Source organism: Lissotriton helveticus, chromosome 8 (assembly GCF_964261635.1).
Source record: "Lissotriton helveticus chromosome 8, aLisHel1.1, whole genome shotgun sequence".
In the NCBI taxonomy this organism is placed as follows: Eukaryota; Metazoa; Chordata; class Amphibia; order Caudata; family Salamandridae; genus Lissotriton; species Lissotriton helveticus.
In genome coordinates, this window is record NC_136069.1 from 468,777,412 (window position 1) to 468,804,559 (window position 27,148).

General features: G+C 45.6%; 1 protein-coding gene across 2 annotated transcripts in view; it reads right to left on the reverse strand.

The window, feature by feature from the left end:
- Positions 1 to 2,448: 2,448 nt before the first annotated feature.
- The window catches only part of KPNA3 (karyopherin subunit alpha 3), an 802,806-nt gene continuing 778,106 nt past the window's right edge, over positions 2,449 to 27,148 (reverse strand). For both annotated transcript variants that reach the window (XM_078657369.1, XM_078657368.1), the window contains exon 17: positions 2,449 to 5,836. In XM_078657369.1, the coding sequence (XP_078513495.1) occupies positions 5,738 to 5,836 (99 nt within the window). In that variant the 3' untranslated portion in view covers positions 2,449 to 5,737. The remainder of the gene's footprint in view (positions 5,837 to 27,148) is intronic.

Below are 27,148 nucleotides of genomic sequence, written 5' to 3' on the forward strand. Positions count from 1 at the left end.
AGCCCCAGGTACCAGGGGTACCATTTACTAGGGATTTACAAGGGGGATGAATTCATGCCAATTATAGAACAATGGTACATTTTTGGGAAAGAGCTCTGGCACTTGGGACTTTGTTAGTAGGGATTCAGTGCACTTTCAATCGAAATCACATCAGGTATCAGGCAAAAAGAGGTTGGGACCAAGTCAAAAAGGGGTACTTCCCTACATGGTTGGATGCTTTTAATTGCTGAAGGAACTGGGAACTCAGAAGATTCATCTAGTGGTCCCCCAACACAGCTGCATGCTGCCAGTATTCACAAGATTGTATAAGGGGAGTTAATGATTATTTTAAAATCGGGCTTAGCGGGTGACTTGGCAAAGCTGGAGGAACAGTAACCATTCTGCTACTGGATTACTGGTACATTTCTTTGCACATTAGTAGGTATCACCATACAGAAAGTGGCACAATAGCCTTGTTATCACTTTTAAGCATTTTTGTTCTATGTCGGAACAGTGGCTCTTCATGCATGTGTTCTTAGACCAATGCTTCTTCCCTGAGCTGGAGCACCAGTGTGGTATTGATGGCTTGGGTGCCATTAAATTTGAACCTGGATGCAGAGAAACAACTTCGTTTTAGCAGTACCACCAGTATGAACCCAGGTTAAACTGGGATAAAGTTATTGATAAAGGCAGCTATGAATACGTCAAGCACAAGACGAGGCTGACTACACTTGTATGATGCCAGTGTTGGCCTGTACCTAATGGCGCAGCACATATGATGCCTGTAAATTGCGTCCTTCTCTTACTGGAACCGCTTCTGGGAAGTATTTCTACTTTGTTACCACAAATAACCTTTCAGTGTACTCCAACAGAGTAGAGCTCAAAAGCTGTCCAACCAGTGATGTAAATGGTTCTTCCAAGTGCTACCCAAAACGATAAACTGAAGATGCTATCCCTATGATTGCAAACTAGTAAGGGTCACCGTCTGAAAAATGTGAGCTATACAAACTGCATTTTTTTAAGTGAGCAAACCGTGGCATAAACTTAAGTGCTGGAATGAATAAGCAAGTCAAGAAAGAAAAACTAAGAGGCACTGAAAGAAACCCCTCCAATACAGGAGAAGAAATAAGCATTTGGGTAGAGAAAAAAGATTTAGACTAAGGTATATATTAGCCCAATTTTTGACTCCGACAAACTCTTAAGTGAAAGGATGGAGTTACTCACCCAACCCAGTGAAAATGATGCTTCCTTTAAATTAACAAAAAACAACTTTGTAGATGACGATGGAGTAGTTTACCAATGATCATTACCCTAGTGATTACTGTTATGGGAAGTAGAGCTATTGCTGTTCTTTGACTTTGAGGGATTTGCTCTTTCCTCCATTTGAAGAAGACAAATAGGAGACCTCGGAGTTAGAACATGCAAAGGCTGATATGTACTCTTGGAGTGCAATCAGCACATGTTATTAAGGAAAGTGCATGCATTCCTAAATAGTTTGAGGGTTGGCTCAGTTATCCAGACACAAACACTGAACAATTTATAGAAGTAGGACTTTACATCACTGAAGTCTGTTTTGGGGCTTTGCTAATAAAATGCTGGAATGCATTCACCAATTCCATCACCTGCAGTTCTTTAAATACTTGCGAACATATACTTCAGAAAAAACCTTAGAAAAATTAATAATAAGAAAAACTAGCATAATTTCTAGTGCATGGAGATTAGCACATGGAAAGGGGAACAGTTATTAGATGTACAATCGCAGGATTTTGTGACTTCTCCCAAATCTGTGGCTCTGATAGGAATGTATAGCTGAACCTAGAAAATGTTTCACCAAGGTGAAGGGTCCAGGTCTAGTCCCAAGAGGTTCAAATACATGCCACATTTTAGGGATCATCATTGCCTACCTAAATGGCTCCTTTAGATTCACTGTATATAAAACCACCTCTTACAGATATCCTCAAAATACACCACGGACTGGCACACATAAATCAATGATGGATACCCTTGGTCTAGTCTGATGGCCAGGAGATTTTAAAAGATGTATAATATGAGGGGATAAATTATGCATTATAAAAGATGTGTTAGATCAGTTGTTACTTTAATCTACTAAGAGTATATGATGCACTCTACAAACCTATTTAACACCTTCCATGCTGCGCAGATTTACAACCTGTGCTGGGCCCCAATGTTAATGGGTGTGGTCATGACGGAACGGTTCCGTCATGAGCACAGCTCAACCGATGCTCATGACGGAACCGTTCCGTCATGAGCATCGAAGGGGTTAAAGGCATGAACACCCAAAGCCAAAAGCTAGTTTTCTAACAGTGTGTTGCAATGGACTTTAGCTAATGCAAGGACGAACACATCTCTACGGTATTTTTTTTATTTATTTGAGTGCTCTGAAAGCATCTCTGCTTGGACATGTGCATCAACAAATGTGAAGGTTGGAATGATGAAAAGATGAATGAATAGGAGGTAAATATTTTGTTTATTCAGCATGGATGGAGCATAAACGCCATTACATTGATATATGTATTGTTCCACAGAATGTAGGTATTTGCCTTGATTAAACAGATAGGATGTACAACACAAATACCTATATCCTTGATGTATCAGAACAAAAGCGTCCTTCCTTTATATGCCAGGCAGCTGAAGGTGAATGTGAAGGTAAACAGGAGAGAAATTACGTAGCTGGAACTCAAGTAAACTGTTCACTGTAAAAAGTCACACATACAGTAAAAATGTCAGTTGAATAAAACGTTCTAGAATATATTTTAATTCTTACCTGCTCCATATTCCCCTTCGCAAACCCACTGAATACATGACTTTAAGTAGTTACATTTATGCTTTACACTATTCCTGGTGGGGAAAATGGATCCAAAAAGATGATTTTACCCCTTTAAATCGTGCGCTGAATACACTAATACTTTGGGCAATTTAGTAAAAAATGTGTTGTTGAATTGTTCTGTATTTGAGTAAGATGTGTGAGGCAAATTCACTAATATCACATAGATAAACCTTTCGATACTGTTCTCCAGTTACACTGGATATGCTGCCCACCAGTGTAAAATTTCATGAGACATGCATTATTAACTCTTTATGTTGTACCTTAGGTATAAATCACAAGAAGCTTGGCTACTCAGATTTTTTTTAGTCATTGAGAACTTGAGAAAAAAAGCATGTAACTTCTTGAAGTAATGCATCACTTACTCACTGACAATAGTTTCAAGGGTATGAAGTCTCGACTGACAAAAAATCTTTAAACAAATCCCAAGTTACTTCAGCTATTTCATAGCTTCAAAATAAATCCTTACATGTTTCATAGTATTTGATAGCAGCTTTTTATTGGTTACAAAACCTAAGCCAATATACAAAATTAGGAACACATTTAGATGCCTCTTTTAAAAGAAGGTTTTAGTCTATCTGAACTGATAGTTTGAAAAAAATAAACACTGTTCTGAAAACTTAAAAAGTGCTGCAATATATTTTGATAAACTCAGAAATGGTTCAAATCCCAATCAAACTTCGGAAAGGTCACAAAATAAAAAAATAAAAAAGTGATCATTATGAATGCACCACTCTGAATGACTTTGTATCTAAAGCTCAAACTAGTGAGTTGCCCTTTTACTCGGTACACTTAGCTATACTTTGAAAAGTGCAACGACAAAAATCTTCACAGTAGTGAAAAAATATTCATCTCCTCTTAAGAACATAGTGTCTCGTCTGAACAGGGAAGCAAAAGGCCAATAATATATATATATATGTATAACAAACAATTTCATTCACATTATAAACTGGAAATGAAAAAAATATATAACTTTTGTGACCTTACTTAGTTTTGACTTAAATATATATTGTTTTTTGCAAACACCACACAGTTTCAGGATTGACGACTATAATGTGCGATTTGGGTGCAGTTACCATATGAAGCTTTAAATCTAAACTTCTGGGGAAAGAAAAAGGCACAATGAACTTCAACTCAATTTTATGTGCACAAGAGTTGAAAAAAATCTGAGCCACCTTAAAGAGAAATTGATTCTAAAATTTATAAAACCTATAAATAATCAGAGGCCAAACCACTATATTAAAACAGATTCTCTAGCAAGTAAAAATCTTGCAGTTTAAACATACGCTTGTATCTATTTTAGATACAAGACAAAAGTTGCTCTTTAAAGTGGCTCTACCTTGGCAGATATATATTTCAATGAATGCACACCTGCTATATGTTGTTCATCAGTGAAGGAAAAAAGGGGTAGGGAGGGGGACAGCATATCCACAAAGTGTGGATGTAATCCGTCCTCTTCATCAGGGTAAATATGACCCACATTGAAAACTAAATTAGTTCGGATTAGTTCTCTAACTTATTACATTAATTCATTGGGAGATCGTACACCACGTTAACACTGGCAACAAAACCAGGTGGCGTGACACGCTTGCAGGTTGAACGTTTCCACACCATCTTTAACAATTACTCGTTAACAAGTAGTTGGGCCATACTGCTTATGGGTTTGTAAAGCAATGGCCAACACCCCCCACTGCCGCCCGAGAGCTTTGTCACAAGTTTATGCATAATTCGATAGAACAAACCCAATTTACAAAAGCAGTTTCAAAACCACAGCTGCTTAACCTTAAAACACTCAAAATGGATTCCACATATTTCTTGCCAACATAGTTTAGGACCGATTTCTGAACTAAACGCTTCCAATATTCGAGGACAAAAACTTTTACGGTGCTTCTAAAGAACTGCTATAGTTTGTTGCCACCCACATTACCAAAAGCCGTGGCTACGGAATAAAAATAGTTTAAGACTAAATTACAGTGAACTTGAAAGCGCTAAAGTTGAAACCCAAAGCAGATCAACCATATCCAGCTGTCAATTTAAGGAAAAAATACTGACTACTGAAAGTCGAAAGCAAGATTCCGGCAATCACTGATCAACGCAGTGCACATCGTTTTCAAAAGAAACTCGGGACGCTTACTTTCACCTTAATCAGAAGGTTATGTCTGCAATGACATACTGTAACTCGGCTTACATTCCATGCAGAGCACTGTAATAATTAAAAACAGCAGGAAAACAGGTTGATACGAAGGGCCTTTCAGACCTCGCTGTTTTCAAAATTTAGGTGAAATGGAAAATCCGTTACCAGTCCAGTTCGCAGAAACTCTGGGTTCTGAGGCAGTTAACAAACACATCAATTACAGACAAGTCAAGTGCAGTTTTTTTTACTGGATTCATCATTAGTGGCCAACTTTAATTTTCACCAATGAAATCATTTGGCTCGCTTTTCTGTTAGTAAATTTACTCTTCCACAAAGTACATGAACATGTGTGCGTGGGGGGCGATGGTGACGGCTCTGAACTGAGTGTCCCAAGTAAAGTCTTCCAAAATGTATACATCATACCAAAATGTCTTTATCCACAGCGTGCCATTTTCTAGAGGAGCTACTTTTCTGTGAAAAGCTGATGTGCCACCACTATGGAATATTCTTAACAAAACTGCAGGATGTTATCTGCAAGTCGCACCACAGGAAGGGCAAAAAGTTGAGTCTGTAAGTGGAGAAATTGTATGACAGCTTCACAATATCATGCATTTAACAGTCCATGTGATAGTGACTTTTGGCAACTGCAAAGTGACCGATACATGGCCTGCTTTAGAGGCATCAAAACGAAGAGGCATGTGCGTCTTTGCGCCTTTTTTCACGTCATGGTTGTCTGGTGGTGCTTCAGGTTGATGTGGGATAAGTTGCAAGGCATTGCTCTAAAAGTTAAACTCCTTTGCTTGCAGATTGGATGTTGGGTCAAAATTGTAAGTACCTCCTTGGTTGGCATCCGGAATGAGACTGGGATCTTCATCAATCTATGAAGTGAATCAGAAGATATTAAAATGTGTTTAAAAAACGATCAAAAAACGTTGACATGCAACTCATAAAAATCAACCATGTTGGCTTTAGCGCCTGTTACATTTTATAAAAATGAATATAATTTGTGGTCAATTCTGTTTGGCAGTACCACTTTTTTTAAATCCAGTATTAATAAACTCATACCTGGGCTCTTCTAGCCCTTTTAAAAGTGCTCTGCTTTTATATTTGTACCTTTTTTAATCTTAGAACCTACTTACAAGTTCACTTGGCAGTTGACACATTGATCTACAAGTGCGTTATTTTTGAATGCAGATCATTCTACTGCCTCACCTTCCTCACCCCTAAATGTACTTTTTGCATGCCAATTTACTCCTGTTGTTTGAAACCCCAGCAATGCCATAACTGCCCCAAAATCTCCCTTCACTATCTAATAAATATGACCATTCTCCTGTCTTGGCATCCACTACTGCGATGTTCTATTCCTAAGCAAGGGGCTGCCTCCAATCTGATTATTACTAAGTACAGCCACTAAAACAAGCAGACAGCCTTCAACTGAAGTGTACTATTACCTCTGTCCCTCACTGTTGGTCTCATTTCGACAAAGTAGTGCATTATTACTCAATACCTACTACGTAACCGTTGTATTACCATATACTGGTGACATTGTGTCACCATCCCCACATCAACGGTCCTGTAGTTGTCATGCAGGACTTAAATAGCGCTATGTACCATTTTCATGTAACCACTGTGCAATATTTGTGTTTGAGAGCAACAAAATAAATATAAACCAATGTCGAACAAATTGGACACATTTTTTTCCTATATGGGTGCTGGGATAAGCCTCTTTGTGATGCATTTTCAAGTTCTAGGTCATCCATACTGTGCACATAGAGCAGTGTGCCAAACTTTCCTGCAGCCCTTTTTTGGTTTAAATCTCTTTTATTGAATTTTAAACCAAAGGTAAGAGGTTAACAAAGCAGGGCAACAGACAGTGCCATAAGGACAAGAGTACATTGCATAAAACGTTGGCTAGCATTATTGGATTGCAGAATTAGTAACATACGACATTGCCATATGAACAGCAAAGCAAGTATTCGGTAATACATGGCGAATGTAGTGTACATACATCTCAGCGCATGAATGCCTCTGCTGACTGTACATGTGGAGCCAGCTGTAGAGTACAAGACGTATAGTATTAGCGAAGAGGTAAGTGCGTTACAAAATTAATAACAAAAGGGAAAACAAACTAGATATATTTCCCCAAACTTAACCTCCCAGCCCTCCTCCATCCCAATCGATCACCCATAATAATCAGTAGTACTCATGTTGCCAAGAGTCAACAAAACAAATCTGTAGGAAAGTTGCGGGATGAGCATCGAAGTTCATATTGTGAACCAAGTAATCAGGTTCCTCGGTCTGCCTCCCTTTCCTCCGTGGGGACGTCCGTGAAAGCTGAATCTGTGCGTGATCAAGTCAAAATCATGCAGTCACCTGTCCCAATTGGCAGCTATAGGGATTTTTGTGCCGCCCTAAATTATCCTCTCTATGTAACACTGCACTCTTCACCTGGGCACCACGCCAGGAATGACCACTTTCAGAAAAAACTGATAGGGGTTCTAGGGACCGCCAGACCCTCGTAATGAGGCACTTTGCTGTCAACAACCCTAAATCGAGAAATCGGGAGGTGACTGTCTCTTACCCCTTCAAAAAAGGCCCAAAATGCATACCTCCCACGTGTGGGACATTGTGCGCCCTGTGCAGGCGGCCAGATTGGGCTGCGACACCCCGACATAGGATGGTTAGGAGTGGACATGCCCATAACACATGAAGGAGATCAGGAAGGTGACATCTAGGACAAACCGTATTCGTGCGGTTAAAGTAATGGTTACTTTTGGCAGGAGTGAGGTATGCCCTGTGGACAATGTAGTACCAAATAAGGTGAAAGTGTGCGTTGTGGGGACTTGCACCGGGCTCTCTAATATGGTAGCCCACTCTCTCTGTACATGGTTAAGTTAGATCCTCTTCCCAGTGGCGCCGAAAAGATAAAAAGTGGTGTCACAGTGTGGGGGTGCAGCGAGCTTACAAATCAGCCTGCGAGGTGCCTGCTCGTTCCAATAACATGCAATCTTGTATGGTAAGGTGCATGGAATGTTCCTGCACCATCTCGCCCCATTTGGCAACTAGAGCCACAAGTAGTGAGTTGCACAGAAAAAAATGGCCTGGGTGTAGGCCCTCTTCTTCTACTAGTATGGTATAAGGCACTAGAGCATCATCCTAGAATAGGTTCCCCAAGGTGTGTAAACCAGCCTCGAGCCAGGTGCGAAGTTTGCTGTCGTGGTGGTGGCGCCGCCTCTAGGTGTGCCGAGTAGGGTTAACACTGGTGAGTAGGGGCTCACGGATAAGGTAAGATACAAACTCCTACAATAGCAATAAAACACAACATTAAACAGAAGAGATTCAGGCGGTGTCCCGTGGGTGTAAGAGCCGAAGGATTACTGGGAAAGTCGAGGGTGGTGACAGTGGCTTTGTCTGACAGGTGTAAGCCTGCCAACCACCACTGAAGCTGGGAGGCAAGGTAATACGGTTTCCTGTTTGGGACATTTTTTCTGCAGTCTTGACACAAATATCTCCATCCAAAGAAGGGAACACGAAGGTATATTTAACACATTAATGGTATATTTAACACATTAATGGTCTTTGTTAACTTATCATACCAGTTTAGTTCTTCCCCTTAACCCTTCATCGTCAGAAATAAGGCTGTATAAGGCATCATGCCCAATGAAGAGCTTCAATTGAGTGCATCCATCAACATTTCAAAATCTCAAATAAGGCAGCTGGGAAAAATCCTAATGAGCCTGCTTAGGTAAGGAGCAGGGGGATAAATAGTAAACTTTACCAATGAAATCTTGTTTACTTTAAGAGTAGTCGACGTTGCAATGTAAACAGCAGGGTGCGTATGATAGATACCATTCTATGTTTTTTGTTTTTTTAATCACACTGGCCAGATAAATTGTGAGGATTTTTCCTGGTCAAGCCCACACACAAGATAATAGTGAAAACCTCATAATGTGAAGGCCCTTGGTGCTGAAGTGTGATCATAAGGATACGTATGTTGTTCTAAAGTCTTTGCTGTCCTTCACACTGAAAATATCTTTGCATTCTGCCACACCGCTTTACAGATCACAAAGCTCAGACTAAGCTCGTAAATCAGTGCAAATGCCGGAGGACGTGGTTGGCGATTACATATGTGAGAAGTTAGCTTGGCATATGGTGTCCACTATTCTAGTGGGCACCTTGCACCAGTCTAAACGACCCTTATTGATAGTGGTTGTAAAGTCAACCTTATAGACAAGCTATCCTAGTGGTAGCATGGACCAGCAGTCTTAGTCTAAAACTTCAGAGAGCATGTGAAGCCAGCTGTTTTACCAATTATAATCCCTTGAATACAAAATGAAAGGACACCACACAAGGTATATATCAAATATATATGTATTTATTTCTAACACAACCCCTCTGCACTCTTTATGAGGTCAGAGATCGAGATGCATCAAAAGTTACTCAATTAGCATACTATAAGTTGCACAAATACAACCGCACAAACCATATACTAAGTAAGTGGTATAAGAACCACTTCAGGAATAGGGAATATGCCTAGGGAATCGCTTGGGCTACACTGAACAACCAAAGGTTGGGAAGTAGGAGACCCACGGGGGACGCGTGCAGTGTCTAAACACAGTTGCAAGTTACCATTGACTTATAATGGAGAACGAAGAAGTTACAAAGTTACTGTTTTAGGGCACTTCCTGAAGAACTACGACAAAACCCCTTTAAACTAGGACACTTGAAGAGTCAATATCCACGGGAGCACCGGCGTACTCGAGTTACCTCACCCAGGGAAGCCGGGTGCATAGGTGTCTTTTCGTGTCGTATTTCGTCGATGCTTTCAATGGAGATCTGCAAAAGAAGTGCTGCAGGCAGCCAAAGGAAGAGTTTCCGGGTGGATCGAAGAAATTAAGAACCTGAAAGCAGAGGTGACAGAGTCTGGGTCACTAGCCAGCGACCAGGAAGAAACCAGGCGATGTCGCGTTGATCTCAGGTGGAGGTGAAGCTTGTCTCTGCAGCCACGAGGACCAGGAGGTGTCTACGACGACCAGGAGCTGGATTCGAGCTGTCCCACGAAGGATCTAGTGGACTGCGGTGTCGGTATCCGGACTGGACCCAAAAAGCCTTGGCAAACGCAATCCACGCAGGAGTTGAAGATTGGCTTCGGAGCAGACCAGCAAGGTCTGGGGAGCTTCACCTTTGCAGGGAAGCTGGAGCAAGCCTGGAGCAACCAGGAAAGCAGTTTGATTTCAAAGGTTTGTCTTCAGGGGGCTCACTAGCCAGCGGGCTAGCAACCGGAAGACGCGTTGAGATGAAAGGAGCTGAACCAATCAGAACCTCTCACCCTCTAGAACACGCCTGAGAGAACCTTTTGCCCCTCAGATTTTCTAGCACTTGTGCCTCAGATATCTTTTGTGCCAAAAATCAAAAGGTGAGCCTCTCAGGGGAGGAGGGTGGGTCGCATGTGAATCTATGAAAGCTTCCAATACTGGAGAACTACAGTTACAGGTTAGTAACTTGTTTTCTTACTCCAGTATTGGAGCTTTCATAGATTCACATGCCTGAATCAGAATAGCGAGCAGTAAAACAGCACATTTTATTGTGCAGAAATCTGACTTCAGGCAGCATATGGACTGTAAACTGCACTTTACATACATATATACTTGCAGATAATACACAGTATTGAGATAACTTTCGATATCAAGATAATAAAATATAGCACTCTTAACATGTGACATCATAAAGCATAATAATAAAATGTGAATAGGTAACAAATAAAGGAAGGAGGGATGAGAGAGAGATCACCGTCACTGGAAAAGGTTTCTCAGCACCGCTTGCCCCACTGCCTCATCCGTCTCAGCGGCTGCATCCAGGCAGTAATGTCTGGTGAAGGTGTGTGTACTCTTCTAAGTAGCTGCCCTGCAGATATCCTGGACAGGCACCCCAGCAAACAAAGCAGTGGAAGCGAACACTGCTCTTGTAGAATGAGCACAAACTTATGCATCCAACGGCTTCCCCGCTGCCTGATAACAATATTGTATCGTACTAGAAATCCATCTGGCAATTCCCCCTTTGGATAGAGAAAAACCCTTCCTCGGCGCACTAAAAGATACAAAAAGTTGCGAAGACTTTCGGAAAGGTTTAGTTTTTTGTAAATAGAACTTGATGCAGCGCTGGACATCCAGTGAGTGAAGAGCTCTTTCTGCCGCTGTAGTCGGTTGAGGAAAACATCTATTAAGAATTAGGGGCTCATTCAAATGAAAGTCTGAAGGCACCTTGGGTATGAATTTCAGATTAGTCCCGAGTACAATTCGGGCCTCCTTAAACTGCAAGAAAGGTTCCTGTATAGTGAGAGCTTGCAACTCATCAACTCTCCTGGCTGAAGTGAGAGCTAAGAGAAGAGCTACCATCCACAAATGGAATTTGAGATCCTTCTTGTGAATGGGTTCGAAGGGCTGCTTCATCAGTTGAGATAAAACAATGTTTAGCTGCCAGAGAGGTGGTGGAGGCTTTACTGGAGGAAAAGTTAGAAATAACCCCTTCATGAATGGTTTGATGATTCTAGCAGACCACAGCGATGGTCCAGAGGAAGTTCTTCTGTAACGTGATATATCGGCCAGGTGCACTTTAATAGAAGCAGGAGCCAAGCCAGATTTTGCTAAGAGCAGAATATATGGGATAATCTCATGAGCTGCCAACCTCAGAGGATGAATATTAGCCTCCTGGCACCATATACAAAACCTCTTCCATTTCATCTTGTATGTTTTGTTTGTAGTCTCTGCTCTGGCCTTTGACAATATATACCTGCATTCTGATGAAATATTTAGATGTTGAAATTCACAGTGTTCAGGAGCCAAGCCGCTAAACGTAATGATTTCGGATCTGGATGAAGTACTTGTCCCTGGGATCTCGTCAAGAGCGAAGGTATCGGTTGAATGCGAATCGGGTGAACCTCAGACAGTAGAAGAAGCTCTGTGAACCAGTGTTGTCTGGGCCACCAAGGGGATATCAGGATCATTCTGCATGGTTCCTTTTTTATCTTTCTAAGAATGCTGGCAGGGGGGGGAATTGGAGGAAAGGCGTAGGCAAAGACGCATGACCATGCCATCAAAAATGCATTCCCCCAAGATCCCCGTTGGTGAAGCCAGCTTGCAAAGAACCAGAATTTTTTTGCCCTGAGCTGTCGAGAAGAGGTCCACTGTCGGTTCTCCCCATCTTAAGATGTCTTCTAGGATATCTTGATTGATCTCCCACTCGTGGCAGGTTGATTTTAGCCTGCTCAGAGTGTTCGCCTTGACATTCTGATCTCCCGGAAGATGTTCCGCTTTTAGGGATACTCCATTTTGAACAGCCCATTCCCATATTTTTTGGGCTTCCTGAGACAGGGAGAGTGATCTTGTACCTCCCTGTTTGTTGAGATAATGCATTGCTGTTGTGTTGTCTGTCCTGATTAGTACAGCCGATCCGTGTATCCTCGGCAGGAAAGCCAGGAATGCTAATCCCACAGCCCTGAGCTCTAATATGTTGATGAGAAGTTGCGGCTCCTGAAACGTCCAACGACCACTGACCTGGAGGTCTTGAAGGAAGGCGCCCCAACCTTCCAGGGATCAGATACTGTTTTAACTTAACTGACCTTACTATTGCGCTGAGCACTGTTACCAGTGGGAGAGGCCGAGGCATTGATAAAGTGCTCGCAGATATTTTCCTTCAGGACAAAACCAAATGGAGCCAGTGCATAATGCTTTTAGCAAACGCAATCGCTCATGGAGCTACGATTCTGGATACCTGGAAAGAGGCGGAGATCGTCCCGATTTATAAAAAAGGAGATAAATCCTTACCCAGGACCTACAGGCAAATAGATTCAATCCAGAAAGTCGTAACTCGACTTGTTTTGGCAAAAATCCAAACCTGGATTGATAATGACATTTTGAGCCCTCTCCAAGCAGGCTTCCGGGCCAACATGAGTACCTCTGATCAGGTCTTCAGATTTATTTTAATTTACTTGTCGACAGTGACCCTTGTAAAAGAAGGCATTTATGCAGTCTTTGTTGACCTTAAGTCTGCTTTTGATTTAGCATCAAGGCCCAAATTGTGGAGGGTACTACTCCCGGTTTCCCATAGGAAAACAGTAAGCCAAGCATTGATTTTGTCCCGCCTTGATTATGTGAATGTTCTATATGCCGGCCTTCCCAACTACCTTCTTGGCCGTCTACAGGTGGTGCAAAACGCCCGGCAAGAGCCATTCTAATGGTGGGCCTCAGGACACATATGACCCCTCACCTGAAGTCCTAGCACTGGCTTTCGTTACGAAAGAGGACACATTTCAAAGCCTTGGTGCTAGCTTATAAAGCACCAAAATGGGGTCGCACACTGCTAATACACCAGCGGGATTGCCCCTAAGGACCATGGTAACTGTAGTACTGTTCTCTGCGATGCATCTTCTTTCGAATTCTCGCGTATCTTCAAATCTTCGCCATCCCTGTACACGTGTTTCGGGGTATTTACCCCTCATCAGCATGGATTAGGCCATCTTCTTATCTTCTGGGGTTGCTGCGTGCTGCCAAATATTACCAGGTATAGTATCACACAAAGGCGCGCAGGTGCAGGGTCCCGAGCTCGTCAGCTCAAAGCTCCAAGGAGCATAAACATTCACCAAAATGGGGTCGCACACTGCTAATACACCAGCGGGATCGCCCCTAAGGACCATGGTAACTGTAGTACTGTTCTCTGCGATGCATCTTCTTTCGAATTCTCGCGTATCTTCAAATCTTCGCCATCCCTGTACACGTGTTTCGGGGTATTTACCCCTCATCAGCAGGGATTAGGCCATCTTCTTATCTTCTGGGGTTGCTGCGTGCTGCCAAATATTACCAGGTATAGTACCACACAAAGGCGCGCAGGTGCGGGGTCCCGAGCTCGTCAGCTCAAAGCTCCAAGGAGCATAAACATTCACCAAAATGGGGTCGCACACTGCTAATACACCAGCGGGATCGCCCCCAAGGACCATGGTAACTGTAGTACTGTTCTCTGCAATGCATCTTCTTTCGAATTCTCGCGTATCTTCAAATCTTCGCCATCCCTGTACAGGTGTTTTGGGGTATTTACCCTTCATCAGCAGGGATTAGGCCATCTTCTTATCTTCTAGGTCCTCAGCCACCCGTCCCACCATTGCAAATGATACTCCCTCCTCCATAGCCACATAAGGGGGGAAAACCTTGCAAATATCTGGAGAAGGGTCCATTTCACTGGCCTCCGCCAAGTCTTCCCACCAGTCCATGTTAGGGTCTAGGGGCTAGTATTCTTCAAGGTCCCGCTACCCCTCCCAATCCTCCTCAAGTTCAAGCCCACAGGAAAAGAGCTCAGTCTCGGAAGGCATGGCTCCAGTCGATGCTGGCGTAGAGTGACGTCTCTCTGGCCCTGTGACGGAGCTGTTGATCAGAATGTGGGGGGTGCCACCATCGGGAGCGGCACCAGGAAAGGTCGAGGAGGTATAAATGGCACTGGTACAGATCCATCCATGGATCTATGGGGCCCGAATGGTGCAGAGGCTGGAGCCACCAGCATAGAACCAGCAGGGGCCCCTCCCGAATGTGCGATGCTTCGAGGCATGCCAGCAGGAATGGGCTGCTCAAATATGAGATTCATAGCCACAAGGGTTGCTCTTGGAAACTTGGGGAACCGAGGAGCTAGGCTAGGTGCTGGTTCAACCAAGGAGCCAAGCCTCGAATGGCGACGGTCCCTTGAGGTGAAGTCAAAGACCTCTTCAACTTCTTACTCCTCTTCGTGTGGTGGTACTTACCAGAGTGACCCGACTACTTCGAGAGCGACGAAGATCGTGGGCTCGCGACTGATCAGGGGACTTCCACTTGACCAGCATCGAGACTTTTGCAGCATCGGACATCAAGCTGCCAGGAGTGTGGAAAATTAGTGCGTTTTGGTGAACATTATCTGCGCCATCTTGCCTCTTCCCCTGATGCCACACTTTTGTCGTGCGCGCCCGCCATTTTAAGATGCCCCGATCAGAACCAACCCTTTTGCATGCCGCTGGCCCCTGACATAGCCCTTTGCCTTCGCTAAGCCTGCCCGCTGACCACCCCCCTGCTTGCACCTGCCTGAAGTCATAAACCCCTCTTCGGCGCTGCTCTGCCCCCGGCCCTCATCCTGTTCCCAGCGCGACACCTCCCTGCTTTCCTTTCATGATCTCCGGCCCTTAGATGCAAACCCCCTTTTCCCCGTGTGCCCGTTTTGTCCTCCCCGTTCCCAAGCCGACACCCAGCTCTGCCGATACCACCCTCGCCCCTCTCCGTACAATAGAAAGCTTCCCCCATCAAAGAAATCCCCGGGTTGATCAAAGCCCCCACCCCATGAGATCCAATCAGACTCCCCTCATCCCGTGAATCGGCGGATTATCCAGCTGCGCGATGCTCACCACCTGTTGTGATTAGGGTGGGGATGTCAACTGTAAATGTGTGTGGGAACGGGCCCCAAAGGGGGATCCCGGGTATGTCTTTCCGTATATCAAAGCTTTGTCACATATTTGTAAACTGCAATAAAAACCATAAAACACTGTATATAAGGGGCCAGGCCTCAAATGTACGTTAGAGCACCTCTGAACGATACCTTCTGTCCGTTTCGTTGTGTTCTCCTCCGGAGAGAATAAAAACCTTGTTTCCTGCTTTCCAGTCTCCAGCGCCTGCCTCTTCATTGATTTAAATAACTAGAGGGTCACAGAGGCAATACCGCCGGGCAAATATCGATTGTCCCCGACCCGATTGAAACTGTTTTTACAATTGGCGTCCCAAGCGTGGGGCCCATCAGCGACTCGTGGATCCAGTGGGAGAGGTCCCGACGACAGAGTGAACGACTGCAACGATCGGGAGAGCTCTTGCCCAATAGACCCTCGTCTGGCAGCCGATCATCCGAACTTCACTAGTTCCGAACAGACCTCTCTCGAGTGATCTACGGTCCTGACTGGGAACCATCAGGAGTGCCGTGAGAAATACGAGAAAAAGAGGACGATCGGGCGCTGGATTCGGAAGACAGGAAACTGTCCACATGGTCCGGGTAAGGTCGTGTTGCCACGACAAATTGCGAAAGAATTTGTCTTGATTGATTGTCAAAAAATACTAGTATTGCCTTGTTTATTTTTATTTAGAGATTCACTGTCTGCAAACGGAGAAGCAACAGGCTCTCTCTCCCTTTGCAAGCAGTGGAGGATAAGTAGGGTAGCAGCCGTGCTTGTTCTTTTTCTCCCCCACTCAATAATTGCTTGAAACTGAACTGTTGTTCACAAACTATTGTTTCCTGGAGATTCTCTGTCTGCAAGCAGGGAAGAGACCATCCTTTTTGCAGATAGTGAAAAGGGTAGGTGACGCAGATCTTTGCGGTCCTACTCATTCTCCCCATTGTTATTTTGTTGGTCTATTGGTTTTTTTTGGGATCCATGAGGTATTCACTGCCTGCAAACAACGTAGAATAGAAATATTCTGTCTAGTCTTTGCACCTAGTGATAAGATAGGCAGTGCTGACTTTTTAGTCCCTCGTTACGAGCCGTCATGTCTGTCTTCTCCCCACTGATAAATAGCCTGTTTAGCCCGGACCGGGTGTTAGAGGTGGACCATATGGCTCCACTAGAAGGCACCCCTAATAAGGACATGTTCATAAACTATGGGTTAGTTACCATAGCTTATAATAAATTATGGCACAGGTATACCGAAGATAGCCAAGACAAACAGTGGCCACTGGCAGGATCCTTCGACCTTGATAAAATAGAAACGTTAGAAATAGCCCTTCGAAATAATAAGACAACGCCAATTATGCTCGACAGTCTCGGTATGTGGCGCAGAGAGGCTATGCAACGACAGAGAAAAGACGAGGATAAACCAAGTAGGGAAATATACCGACAGGACAACCCCAGGACACCGCTACCCACAACTTACCCCCCGACACTATACCAAGGACGACCAGACTTAGGGTCAGACCAATGCGCTTTTTGTAGGTATGTCGGACACTGGAAAGCCCAATGCCCGACTCTACTGAGCGTGAGTAGGAGCAGAGGACCGACAGGAACGACAGACCGACAGTACGAGAAAAGGCGCGAGACAGAGAAGAACCCGACTTACATAGACAGGCCAGACAGAACCACCACGTTTGATTATGCCCGATGGCACAGATTTCGCCAGGAAAATCTCAGCGGCATGATCAAGTTCTCCTAGGTCGGGCAATGTCAAGACGGGAACCCAGCCTCGTTTAAAAACTTACAGACGGAAAGGGATAATTATGACCGATAACTGTTTTTATATTTGTCTTGGGTCTTTGTATGTCGTACTTGTACTGTCCCCCGTCTGAGTTCGTGTGTATGTAATGTACAAATCTGCGTCATCCCTTTTACACGTGTTTCCGTGTTACTCGACCCCTGTTAGCAGAAACTTAGCATAAAAGCAACCTGGAAAGAAAGAAATGATAAAACAAAATCCGTAGAACATTAATAAACTTGAACTTTTAATTTAACACAACAAACAAGGAATAATAACGATAAACTGTAGAAAATGAAAGTCAAACGGAACATTCGCCCCCCCCCCCCCCATTCTGGAACCTTCCAAAATAGGGTAGGGTTACGGCTACGCCCAACCAACGGCAACCCATATAAGGCGAGCCCCGCCGCCAACTCTTGGTCAGGAAATCTTAACGTATGGGGGAGCCGGAGGAGAGGCGGGAGCCCGCAGCCTGGGCATTTGCAGGTAGTCCAGCCACATGTCTCTTTGGCCGGCCGCAACAGGCCTGGAAAGACTAAGGTAGTCCCGCCACATGTCAAGAGGAGAACGAGGCACCTCTTCCTTTTCTCTTCCGTCACGGCCGCAGCAGTCCTGGACGGCGGGATGTCCTGCACGTACCTCCACAACAATTTGTCCAAGTTGGACTGGGAGGGAGAGGCGACGCGGACGAGCCTCTCCCACCTCCACCGGTAGGAGGTTTCCCAGCCCCCAGCCCGGCGCCGAACACCCCCAGTCAGGCGATGGTGCCCATACTTCCACAGCACCGGACACACCATGGTGGCACCCCAGTACTTGCGCAGCACCGAACACACAATGGTGGCACCGCAGTATTTGCGCAGCACCGAACGTACAATGGTGACGCTTGGGGAACATCGGATGTGGAGAGGCCTTCATGCAGGGCGATGAAAAGGAGCGGCATGGAGTGCACCGGGAGAAGGAGACGATGTGAACGAGTCTCCCTCGCCCCCCCCCCCAGGTGGGGGCATCACAGCTGCACCCCAGCTGAACGTCCCGCTCTCACAAAACAGGGACCTCTTCCCTTCACTCCAAAGGGTCTCTTCCATTCTTGCAAACTCGACGAGAGTGGCCCCTGTAGGGCCTCAAAATGGCGTCTGGATCCGCTGGAAGGCGGGCCCCGGCCACTAGAGTAACTTTGGCCAGCCATACAACTCGAACATTTGTCCCATGGAGCACGAGCCCCCACCTCCGACAGCATCTCCGCAGCCTTGAAGATCATGCAAAGGTCCCCGGCGGAGCCTTCGGCCTTAGCAGGTTTCCGGTAAGGGACGGCTGCTTCGATCGCCAACGAAACAAACATGACATTGCCACACCTTCTGTTAGCGTGAATTCTAGAACTGCCGAAAGGGACTCTGGTCCAAACTGCCAGTAATGGAAACATTTCCCCCTGATGCTGCTTCCGGACTGTGCCGGCCCCGCCCAAAATGGCGCTGGTATCAATCGGAACTTACGAACACCTCGTGGTGTTCCTTCGCACTAATATAAACTTGATGTTCTGAGATTTTTGTGATCCTTTGTACACTTGGCTAGAAAAGACAAGGAGAGCTCACTCGACGAACTGTATGAAAAGATCCCCGTTACAAACGTTGATTACAAATATACAATGTATTATATTTTTATAACTGATGTAGACCTCATTTACGATACATGCGTACGGTATGTATATAGGAAATCTGATTACAACCGTTATGATTATGTTTCTAAATTATGAAAATATATGCCCCCGAACCCCCAGCCAATTAATAGACGTTTTAGTCTCTTACAAATGAATGAGTAAAACTTTCCGATGTTTTTACTGTTGCAAACGACACCCCCCACTGTACGCACTTTAGCCATTGCCACGACCGACCAAATACGACCACACCCTCCTAATCCATATGCTGAAATGAATTTGCAAATTAAAGTCTTTTAAACTATGGACGGGTATTGCATGTTTTATTTTAAAACAATATGGGATGGGTAGGAAAGTTCTTTTTCTGTGCACCCTACTCTGCTCTCTCTTTAAGGTTAAAAGAAGATGGTTGCCCGGCCTTGGAGGACGGATCGGATCGACAACCCGACGCTCCGCATTAAAAGTACGCGACTGGCTCATGAACCCTCGCGTAGAGGAAGAACGTGACTTCCAAGGATGGGTAAAACGAATGGTGTAAATGAGGGAATGTAAAAGGAGGGTGAAATGAAATAATGTAAATATTGTAAAGTACAACGTTCCGAAGTAGCAGGGACCCAAGAACCGAAGAACTTTAGAACGCCACGGCGTCGAAAGAGGTTTAAGGACCCCGATAGTAAGATATATCCTTTGACTAGATACCTCGCACTAGGCACCTCTGGTTTCCTTTTTATGTTTCCCCGCACACGCCCTACATGAACACACTACCCCCCCGACTCCGAAAACCATATCTCCGGGGACCCTGCCCCAAGGAGGAAAAGACGAGTAAGAGGTAAGTAAAGGACTTATGAATCCATGTATTTGAATGCGCGCGAATGCTGTCTCCCCCACCCCCCCTCTTTTCCTCCCTCTGCAGGTTACGTCAGAAATTACAGCCGAGGTGTGGCGAAGATCTGAGACCTTGCCATGTCCAAATACACGAAACGGACTAGCGCCGCAGGGTAGTGCCCAAGCACGCCTGCAAACTACTCACGTATCGAACAAGCCCGAAAAATTAGCACAACCTGATAAAAAAATGACCACCCTTAAACCAGACCGGAAGAATGAACCCATGTCACGTATGATGCGAAACTGTGAGGGAGTGTGTGTGTGTGTGTGACTGAAACATTGACCCAACTGGTCAAAGGACCGAGAATGCGAGAAAGTGCGACAAAATGGTACCTCCTTTTTTCTTCTTTCCTTTTCCCAAAGCACGTCCCCTCTACCCTGTCTAATGCTCAAACTGCATGATTACAAGATTCTAACGTGGACTCGTGAATACCCTTTACTGTGTAATGCACTAAATAGCCTTTCTTGAATGCACTGCCGCCCTCTCCGTTGCACGTGCACTATTTAGCCTGCCATTGCACACTCTCTCTCTCTCTCTCTCTCTCTCTCTCTCTCTCTCTCTCCCTTTTTGCACTACCACTCTCCCGAGTGGTTAGCCCCGAAATTGGCAGATCGCCACCCCTAGCACACCACCTAATTGGCTTCAAATACCGTCAGTATTTGCACAAACATTTGTCTTTAATGCAATCACCCTGAGGCCGCGTCATTACCTCTCCTTTTCCGCTAGAAGTCAATGAACCCAGGTTGGGCCGTAAGGGAAAGGACAGGTAAGACAACAGAGGTTCCCTAATCTGGCCCGAAATAAGGGAACTACATGTCAACGGCTCCTATAGTATAAAACAAGGACCTCAGAATACGCGACCCTCCCCTCCCCGAATCGTCGCAATACCGAAACCAGAAAAACGATCACCCCTGTTGCCTCCCCTGTCTATGTCCCTGGTTGCCTCCCATAAAACCCCTGTCCCTCCTAGTTAAGTAACCGGGCTGTAAAAGGTTACGTAGGACCCAGAATGATGTTTTACAAGGTTAACAGACTAGACCAAGGTAAAGAAATCATCAAAATGAACCCCGCAGTAGTTGAAAAACAGGATGCACCGATAAAAAGGAAATGTTTAGCCATGTTCGTCTCTCAGCAAAATACCTGTGTAGTACCATGTTGACGACTCACTGTACCCTTTTGTAAATGTGAAACTCTAGAGAACGGCATATCTTTGCCAGATTTGTCCCCCGAAGGTGGGTTACCATCAGACGAACCGTCATGCCTGTAATAAATGATTCTGAAGGAAAGTCATAGTAAATCCAGCAGGTCCGCCACCGGTCATTCATATGCCAGTTGTGAACGTTAAAAAATGACGGACATTTTCATTCTTTGCCTGGAGCTGGGAGAGAAATAGACTTTTTTGATTATCTTCATCCGAAAATTTTCTAAAAAACTGTCTTTTCAAACTTGTTTAAGGGTACTGCTGTTGGAGGAGAGAAGGACCGGATGTGGGAGCACGAGGCCCGACTGCAGACTAAGGGACACCTGCGACATTAGCCAAGGCGAGACCACGACTGAAAAGAGCTGCAGGACGAGGCACTGTTTTCGACAGCGTGAAAAGAAAGGGTCGACCTGATGCCCCTGCTCGACGTCCAGTGCCTGTCGACAAGTCCCCGCTCTCCGAATTCCGTCACACGCCCGCTTATTTGAAGTCTCTCGTTCCCCTAGTTTGTTCCTAATTTGGCCTTGCTCCATCCCCCTTTTTCCTCTGACCTACCCTATGGACTGTCTTGAACGCTCTTCTTCCATCGGAACTTTCTGACAATCACCTCAAAGGACACGGGGCGAAAAGGACCTTTCCGACCAGAAACGCGAGGAAAGGGTCGTGCCCTGCAACGCAGAACTTAGAACAGAGCCGGACTTGTAGCTCCACCGCCGGTGCTCAACAGCGCCAACGAAAGATCACAAAGAACAATGAGAACTCGTAAACTTCGAACATTTGACATCCTCAAACCACCGTTTTTTCTACGCCTCATTTCTTTCCCAGCCACCATTGTATTGATCCTGCTCCAATCCGAATCCGAAATATGTATTAACCTGCCAGTTTATGTTATGATATGTACTTGCTGCTCGCCGTTTTTGTATTTCATTCCTATGACTTTCCTGCTGAACAAATTTATCAAAGTTCATCAAATAGGTGCACCTCCTAAAAACTAGAAACCTCAAAATGTATTGTTTACAACTCTTTATCTTGGGTTTCCTACCGTTTTCTCTCTCATGCTCACCACCATAGACCCGAGTAGAAAATGAACCAACAAGATGTCTTGAATATGTTAAAGGAGGGACTGTGGAAAATTAGTGCGTTTTGGTGAACATTATCTGCGCCATCTTGCCTCTTCCCCTGATGCCACACTTTTGTCGTGCGCGCCCGCCATTTTAAGATGCCCCGATCAGAACCAACCCTTTTGCATGCCGCTGGCCCCTGACATAGCCCTTTGCCTTCGCTAAGCCTGCCCGCTGACCACCCCCCTGCTTGCACCTGCCTGAAGTCATAAACCCCTCTTCGGCGCTGCTCTGCCCCCGGCCCTCATCCTGTTCCCAGCGCGACACCTCCCTGCTTTCCTTTCATGATCTCCGGCCCTTAGATGCAAACCCCCTTTTCCCCGTGTGCCCGTTTTGTCCTCCCCGTTCCCAAGCCGACACCCAGCTCTGCCGATACCACCCTCGCCCCTCTCCGTACAATAGAAAGCTTCCCCCATCAAAGAAATCCCCGGGTTGATCAAAGCCCCCACCCCATGAGATCCAATCAGACTCCCCTCATCCCGTGAATCGGCGGATTATCCAGCTGCGCGATGCTCACCACCTGTTGTGATTAGGGTGGGGATGTCAACTGTAAATGTGTGTGGGAACGGGCCCCAAAGGGGGATCCCGGGTATGTCTTTCCGTATATCAAAGCTTTGTCACATATTTGTAAACTGCAATAAAAACCATAAAACACTGTATATAAGGGGCCAGGCCTCAAATGTACGTTAGAGCACCTCTGAACGATACCTTCTGTCCGTTTCGTTGTGTTCTCCTCCGGAGAGAATAAAAACCTTGTTTCCTGCTTTCCAGTCTCCAGCGCCTGCCTCTTCATTGATTTAAATAACTAGAGGGTCACAGAGGCAATACCGCCGGGCAAATATCGATTGTCCCCGACCCGATTGAAACTGTTTTTACAGGAGCTTGAGGAACCACTCCCTCAAGGCTTTTGGATTCATCGCACACCAGTCAACGCAGATCTTCACATAATGGTTGCGCTTGAGGAACCAGAGGCAAACAAGGTGCGGGATCGTCACAACATCGATTGGTGACAGATGTCGCAGGGCTTGAAGCGGCCCTCTCTATTTGACATTCCTGCCACACCAGGAGAAAAACTGATCAAAATACTTCAACAAAAGTCACAAAGAGGCTAGTCAAAAAGTGACTAGGGGTAGCTCACGCCATACCTGCACTGACTGGCACGGAAAGAAAATAACTGACATCTGAGAGTACTGAAGATGGCTGCCGGGAGGGGGCTTTCTATAGAAGCTCTGGGGCTAGGGATCTCATTTTTGTGAATATCCCCGTGTATGACCGCCATCCATCCTTGGAATTGACACACCAGAGTACAGAACTACTTATCCAACGTGACGATCTATTATTCAAAGAAGAGATTTGGTCATATAACTTACCTGATGACCGTCGGGGATGTCAGTACTCCCTGTGGACCACTTGCGACTTATGAGGGGATTGGAGCTGGGGCTTGCCAGGAGCAGACACCGAGTTCTGCAGTCTCAGCAGCCTTAGGGTAAGTCTCTCCCCTGCCGGTCAACGCGCTCGAATCTCCCCTTTGGTGGCAGTGATCCATGGGCATAGCAGGGAGAGCACCCCCGCCCCCTTTTGCCCGATGCCGTGAAGAGACCGATGCCGTGAAGAGACAGATGTGCGGAGAGTGACCCGAGCCACTAGGGAGTTGTGAGGAGTCTGGACTGCTCCCTTGGGCGACTGCTAGGGAGTGAATGCACGCGCCTCCTGTACCGAGTGGAGCGCGTGCTGGGCAAGGCGTAGAGTGCCGTACGTTATTGGGGACATATGGTGCTATTCATATTATTCGAACTGTCCGTGCCACATGAAAATCATATCACAACACTGAGGAGAAAGTGACAGTGCCTCCGGTGGTGCGGCGGAGGAGCCCAACACTGGCTGAAATCGCCTACGCGCACTGAAGGAAGTGGAAGATGAAAACTATCGGCTATTCCAGATCTGAATGTCGGGTGGAGTTTGCCAATGCAACCTGATTGGAGTGGTGATTCTGAAGGGCAGTTTGAATCTGTTATCATTGATTTCGCCCATTTTGTTTGCTTTGCTCTGATGCTGTTTAGCATCCATGCTGTCCACTTACTACTGAAACTGAAGCGGGGCTCCTCCCTTCCTTGGCCTCCATGCCCTGCAGGTCATGGAAAGTGACAGAGGACTACCTCCCAGTGAAGCCTGATGCAGTGAAAGTCATAGGACTACTTTTTTGCTCGGAGCTATCACAGCCGCCATCTTAGATTGGTTAACTATTTCATACACCTTTCAGATATGAGACTAACTAGTATCTGAAATCAGCCCTTTTAAGATACAGAAACAGGTTTAGATAAAGGAGTCAGGAACTCATTGGGCTGTAATTGAGTCTAAAGACAAAGCTGAAGGTGCTGCCGCTGGCCGGGCCACCCACGACTCCCAGCACAAGGAGCTTTTTTTTTTTTCTCTCACTGACCCCATATGTAACTATATTAACTTTATCCGTGACTTGTCAACTATGGTTTTAGCCTGGTAAACACCACACTTGTTTCTCAGCCCGTTTATCTGCCCCTATTCCCCGGCCGATGCTGAGAGGGACTGCCTTCACTAGAAATCAGCTCGACTGCCCTCCTCCCTAGCGCGGATGCTTTAAGCGAGCACACAATGCCTCATACCGTTCTCTGGCACGAAGAGAATCCATTGAGTAAGCGCCCGCTTCTGCTCGACTGCACGCTAATAAATAAATATCAACCTCTAATTTTCTTATTAAAATTACTTAGCCCCACCCTCCCCCCTACATTGTCGAAAGTCCCCTCGGGACGCTCGTCCCAGGCAGGCACATTTGAACTGTCTGCACTCTTCTGCCGCTAATTTGTCACTCTCCGTCCCACAGTTAAGCCGCACACATACTCAGAATGGCCGCTCCTGTTGGCTTCTGGGCTCATTGTTGTTAATTTTTTATCACGCCTGGCACATCAGCTGCCCTGACCTCGCCTGCATGAATCTGTTCCAATCTCCCTGGCTACCTTTATTACTGCTAATCACTGCCACCTCCTTTACCCTCTCCCAGAGTGGCCTCAGAACCGCAACGCCTCCCCCACAACTTGCTACCTAGAATACCTGCCTATGCTTCTAATTTTGCAATCTATACTGTCATTTTATTTTGACTACTGCCTTACTATTCTTCCATAGTGGAACTATTGACTTCCTTAATGATGGTTTGAACCCTATGTGCTTGTTTGTGCTGTTTCTCATTTATAGTTTACTTCTATTGGCTACGATTGGAAATTAATATTGTGATTTACTTCTATTGGCTATGACTAAGTTATCACCTGCTTTATATATTGCTTGCAATGTCTTCTTCTGTCCCTCTTTGATTATGCCTTTTCTCCTCTCCCCTTGCTCCGATCCCTCTTACTTCCCCTTACTCCTACACTTGTCCAGTTTTTCCTATGTGTATTGACTGATCAGCCCACCTGATCCCGATTTTCGATCCTTCTTCCTTCCCCTTTTGCCTACCTGCTCCCACACTTGTCCAAGTTTCCCTATATGTGCATTGACTGATTAACCCACCTGACACCGACTTAATGCATCTCCTTCTTCTAATACTATCCTCCTACTCCCCTCTGGTCTTACTCTATTCGCTCACTTTCATCCTACTCCGGCCCCCTCACCTCTATACGTCCCGCATCTAGTCTTCCCCCGCCCTCTTTTCCCCTCCCCTAGCCTCCTTAATCCAACGACCATGCCTCCCCTCACACACTCCCCCCATCGTAAGAGACCACAGAATCAATCCACAGGACTCACCCATGACTAGACATGGCCCGAATTCTTGGTCCATCCTCTACCCACCCAAACTCTCCAAAAACGCTAAGAAAAACTTTAAACACAAACTACTTATTGGTCATCAGGAAACCCTAATTGTCGATAACTACCTTAGCCTCTCCTCCATAATAAAAAACTACATTTTTTACACCAAACGTCCCTCCAAACGGAAATGCATCTTTCTCCGCCACCTTCCCATTACTAAATCATACAAAATTCTGTATTGTTTCAAATTGTCCACCTCCCCTTCCCCTGCTTTCCTTGGCGAAATAGACATTTCCATCTTCAAATCCGGTAACATTCTAATCCAAGCGTCTGAAAATCATCTCGCCATCTTTGAACAGCACTTCGGCACCTTATCCTACCTACTTTCCATCCCACCTACAAACACTTCACCCTCCCAACAGATTGACGTCCTCACACCCTCCCCTTCCTTGTCCCCAAACCGCCACCCTGCAAGCACTTATACTATTTGCGATGACTCTCAAACTCAACACTCCAATTACCCCCCTCACTGGCAATCCTCCCTCATCCGAACACCTCAACAGCATTCCCAGTTTCCCAAACCCTTTCACTCTTATGACTTCGCTCCACCCACCACTAGACACATCTCCTCCCTAACTTCCCCCTTCCAGCGCCCTCCTCCCGATATTCCTATTATTCGACTGCCTGTACCCAATTCACCTTCTCCTAACTGTCTCCCACCCTCCCCCCCCCTTAGCCAAGATGTTATTAGCCAGGATGTTAATTTCACCTCTCCCCCCTCAAGACCCCATACCATCTCAGGACACCTATTATGACTCTAAGCACTCCCTCTCAGAATATTTATTTCAAAGGTTTTATATAGCGCTGCTGGACCCGAGAGTATCAGAGCGCTTTACAAGGAAGGTAAAAACAAACAATGAACAGTGAGATCAAACAAGTCTAGTGCGTCATAGGAGTATGGACATATACATTGAAATGTATACAAATAAAGAAGGGAGGAGAGAGATGGAAGTGAAGCGAGGGTGAGATAGAGAGGGAAGGGGTATAGCGGAGGAGGGAGGGGAGAGCATAGTATGAGAGAGGAGTTATCAGGGATGGTGTCATACTACAAGTATCACGATACATTGGGCATGTAAAGTGTCCGTGACATTAGATACCCCAGTAATTGTTGAGAAGCAGTATTTTAAGTTCTTTTTTGAAGAGATGGTAGGACGGGTTGCAGCGGATATCCTTTGGGAGGGAGTTCCAGATTGTGGGAGCGTTACCAGAGAACGCACAGGATTGGGTCTTATGATGTTTAAGTCTGGGTGGGATCAGG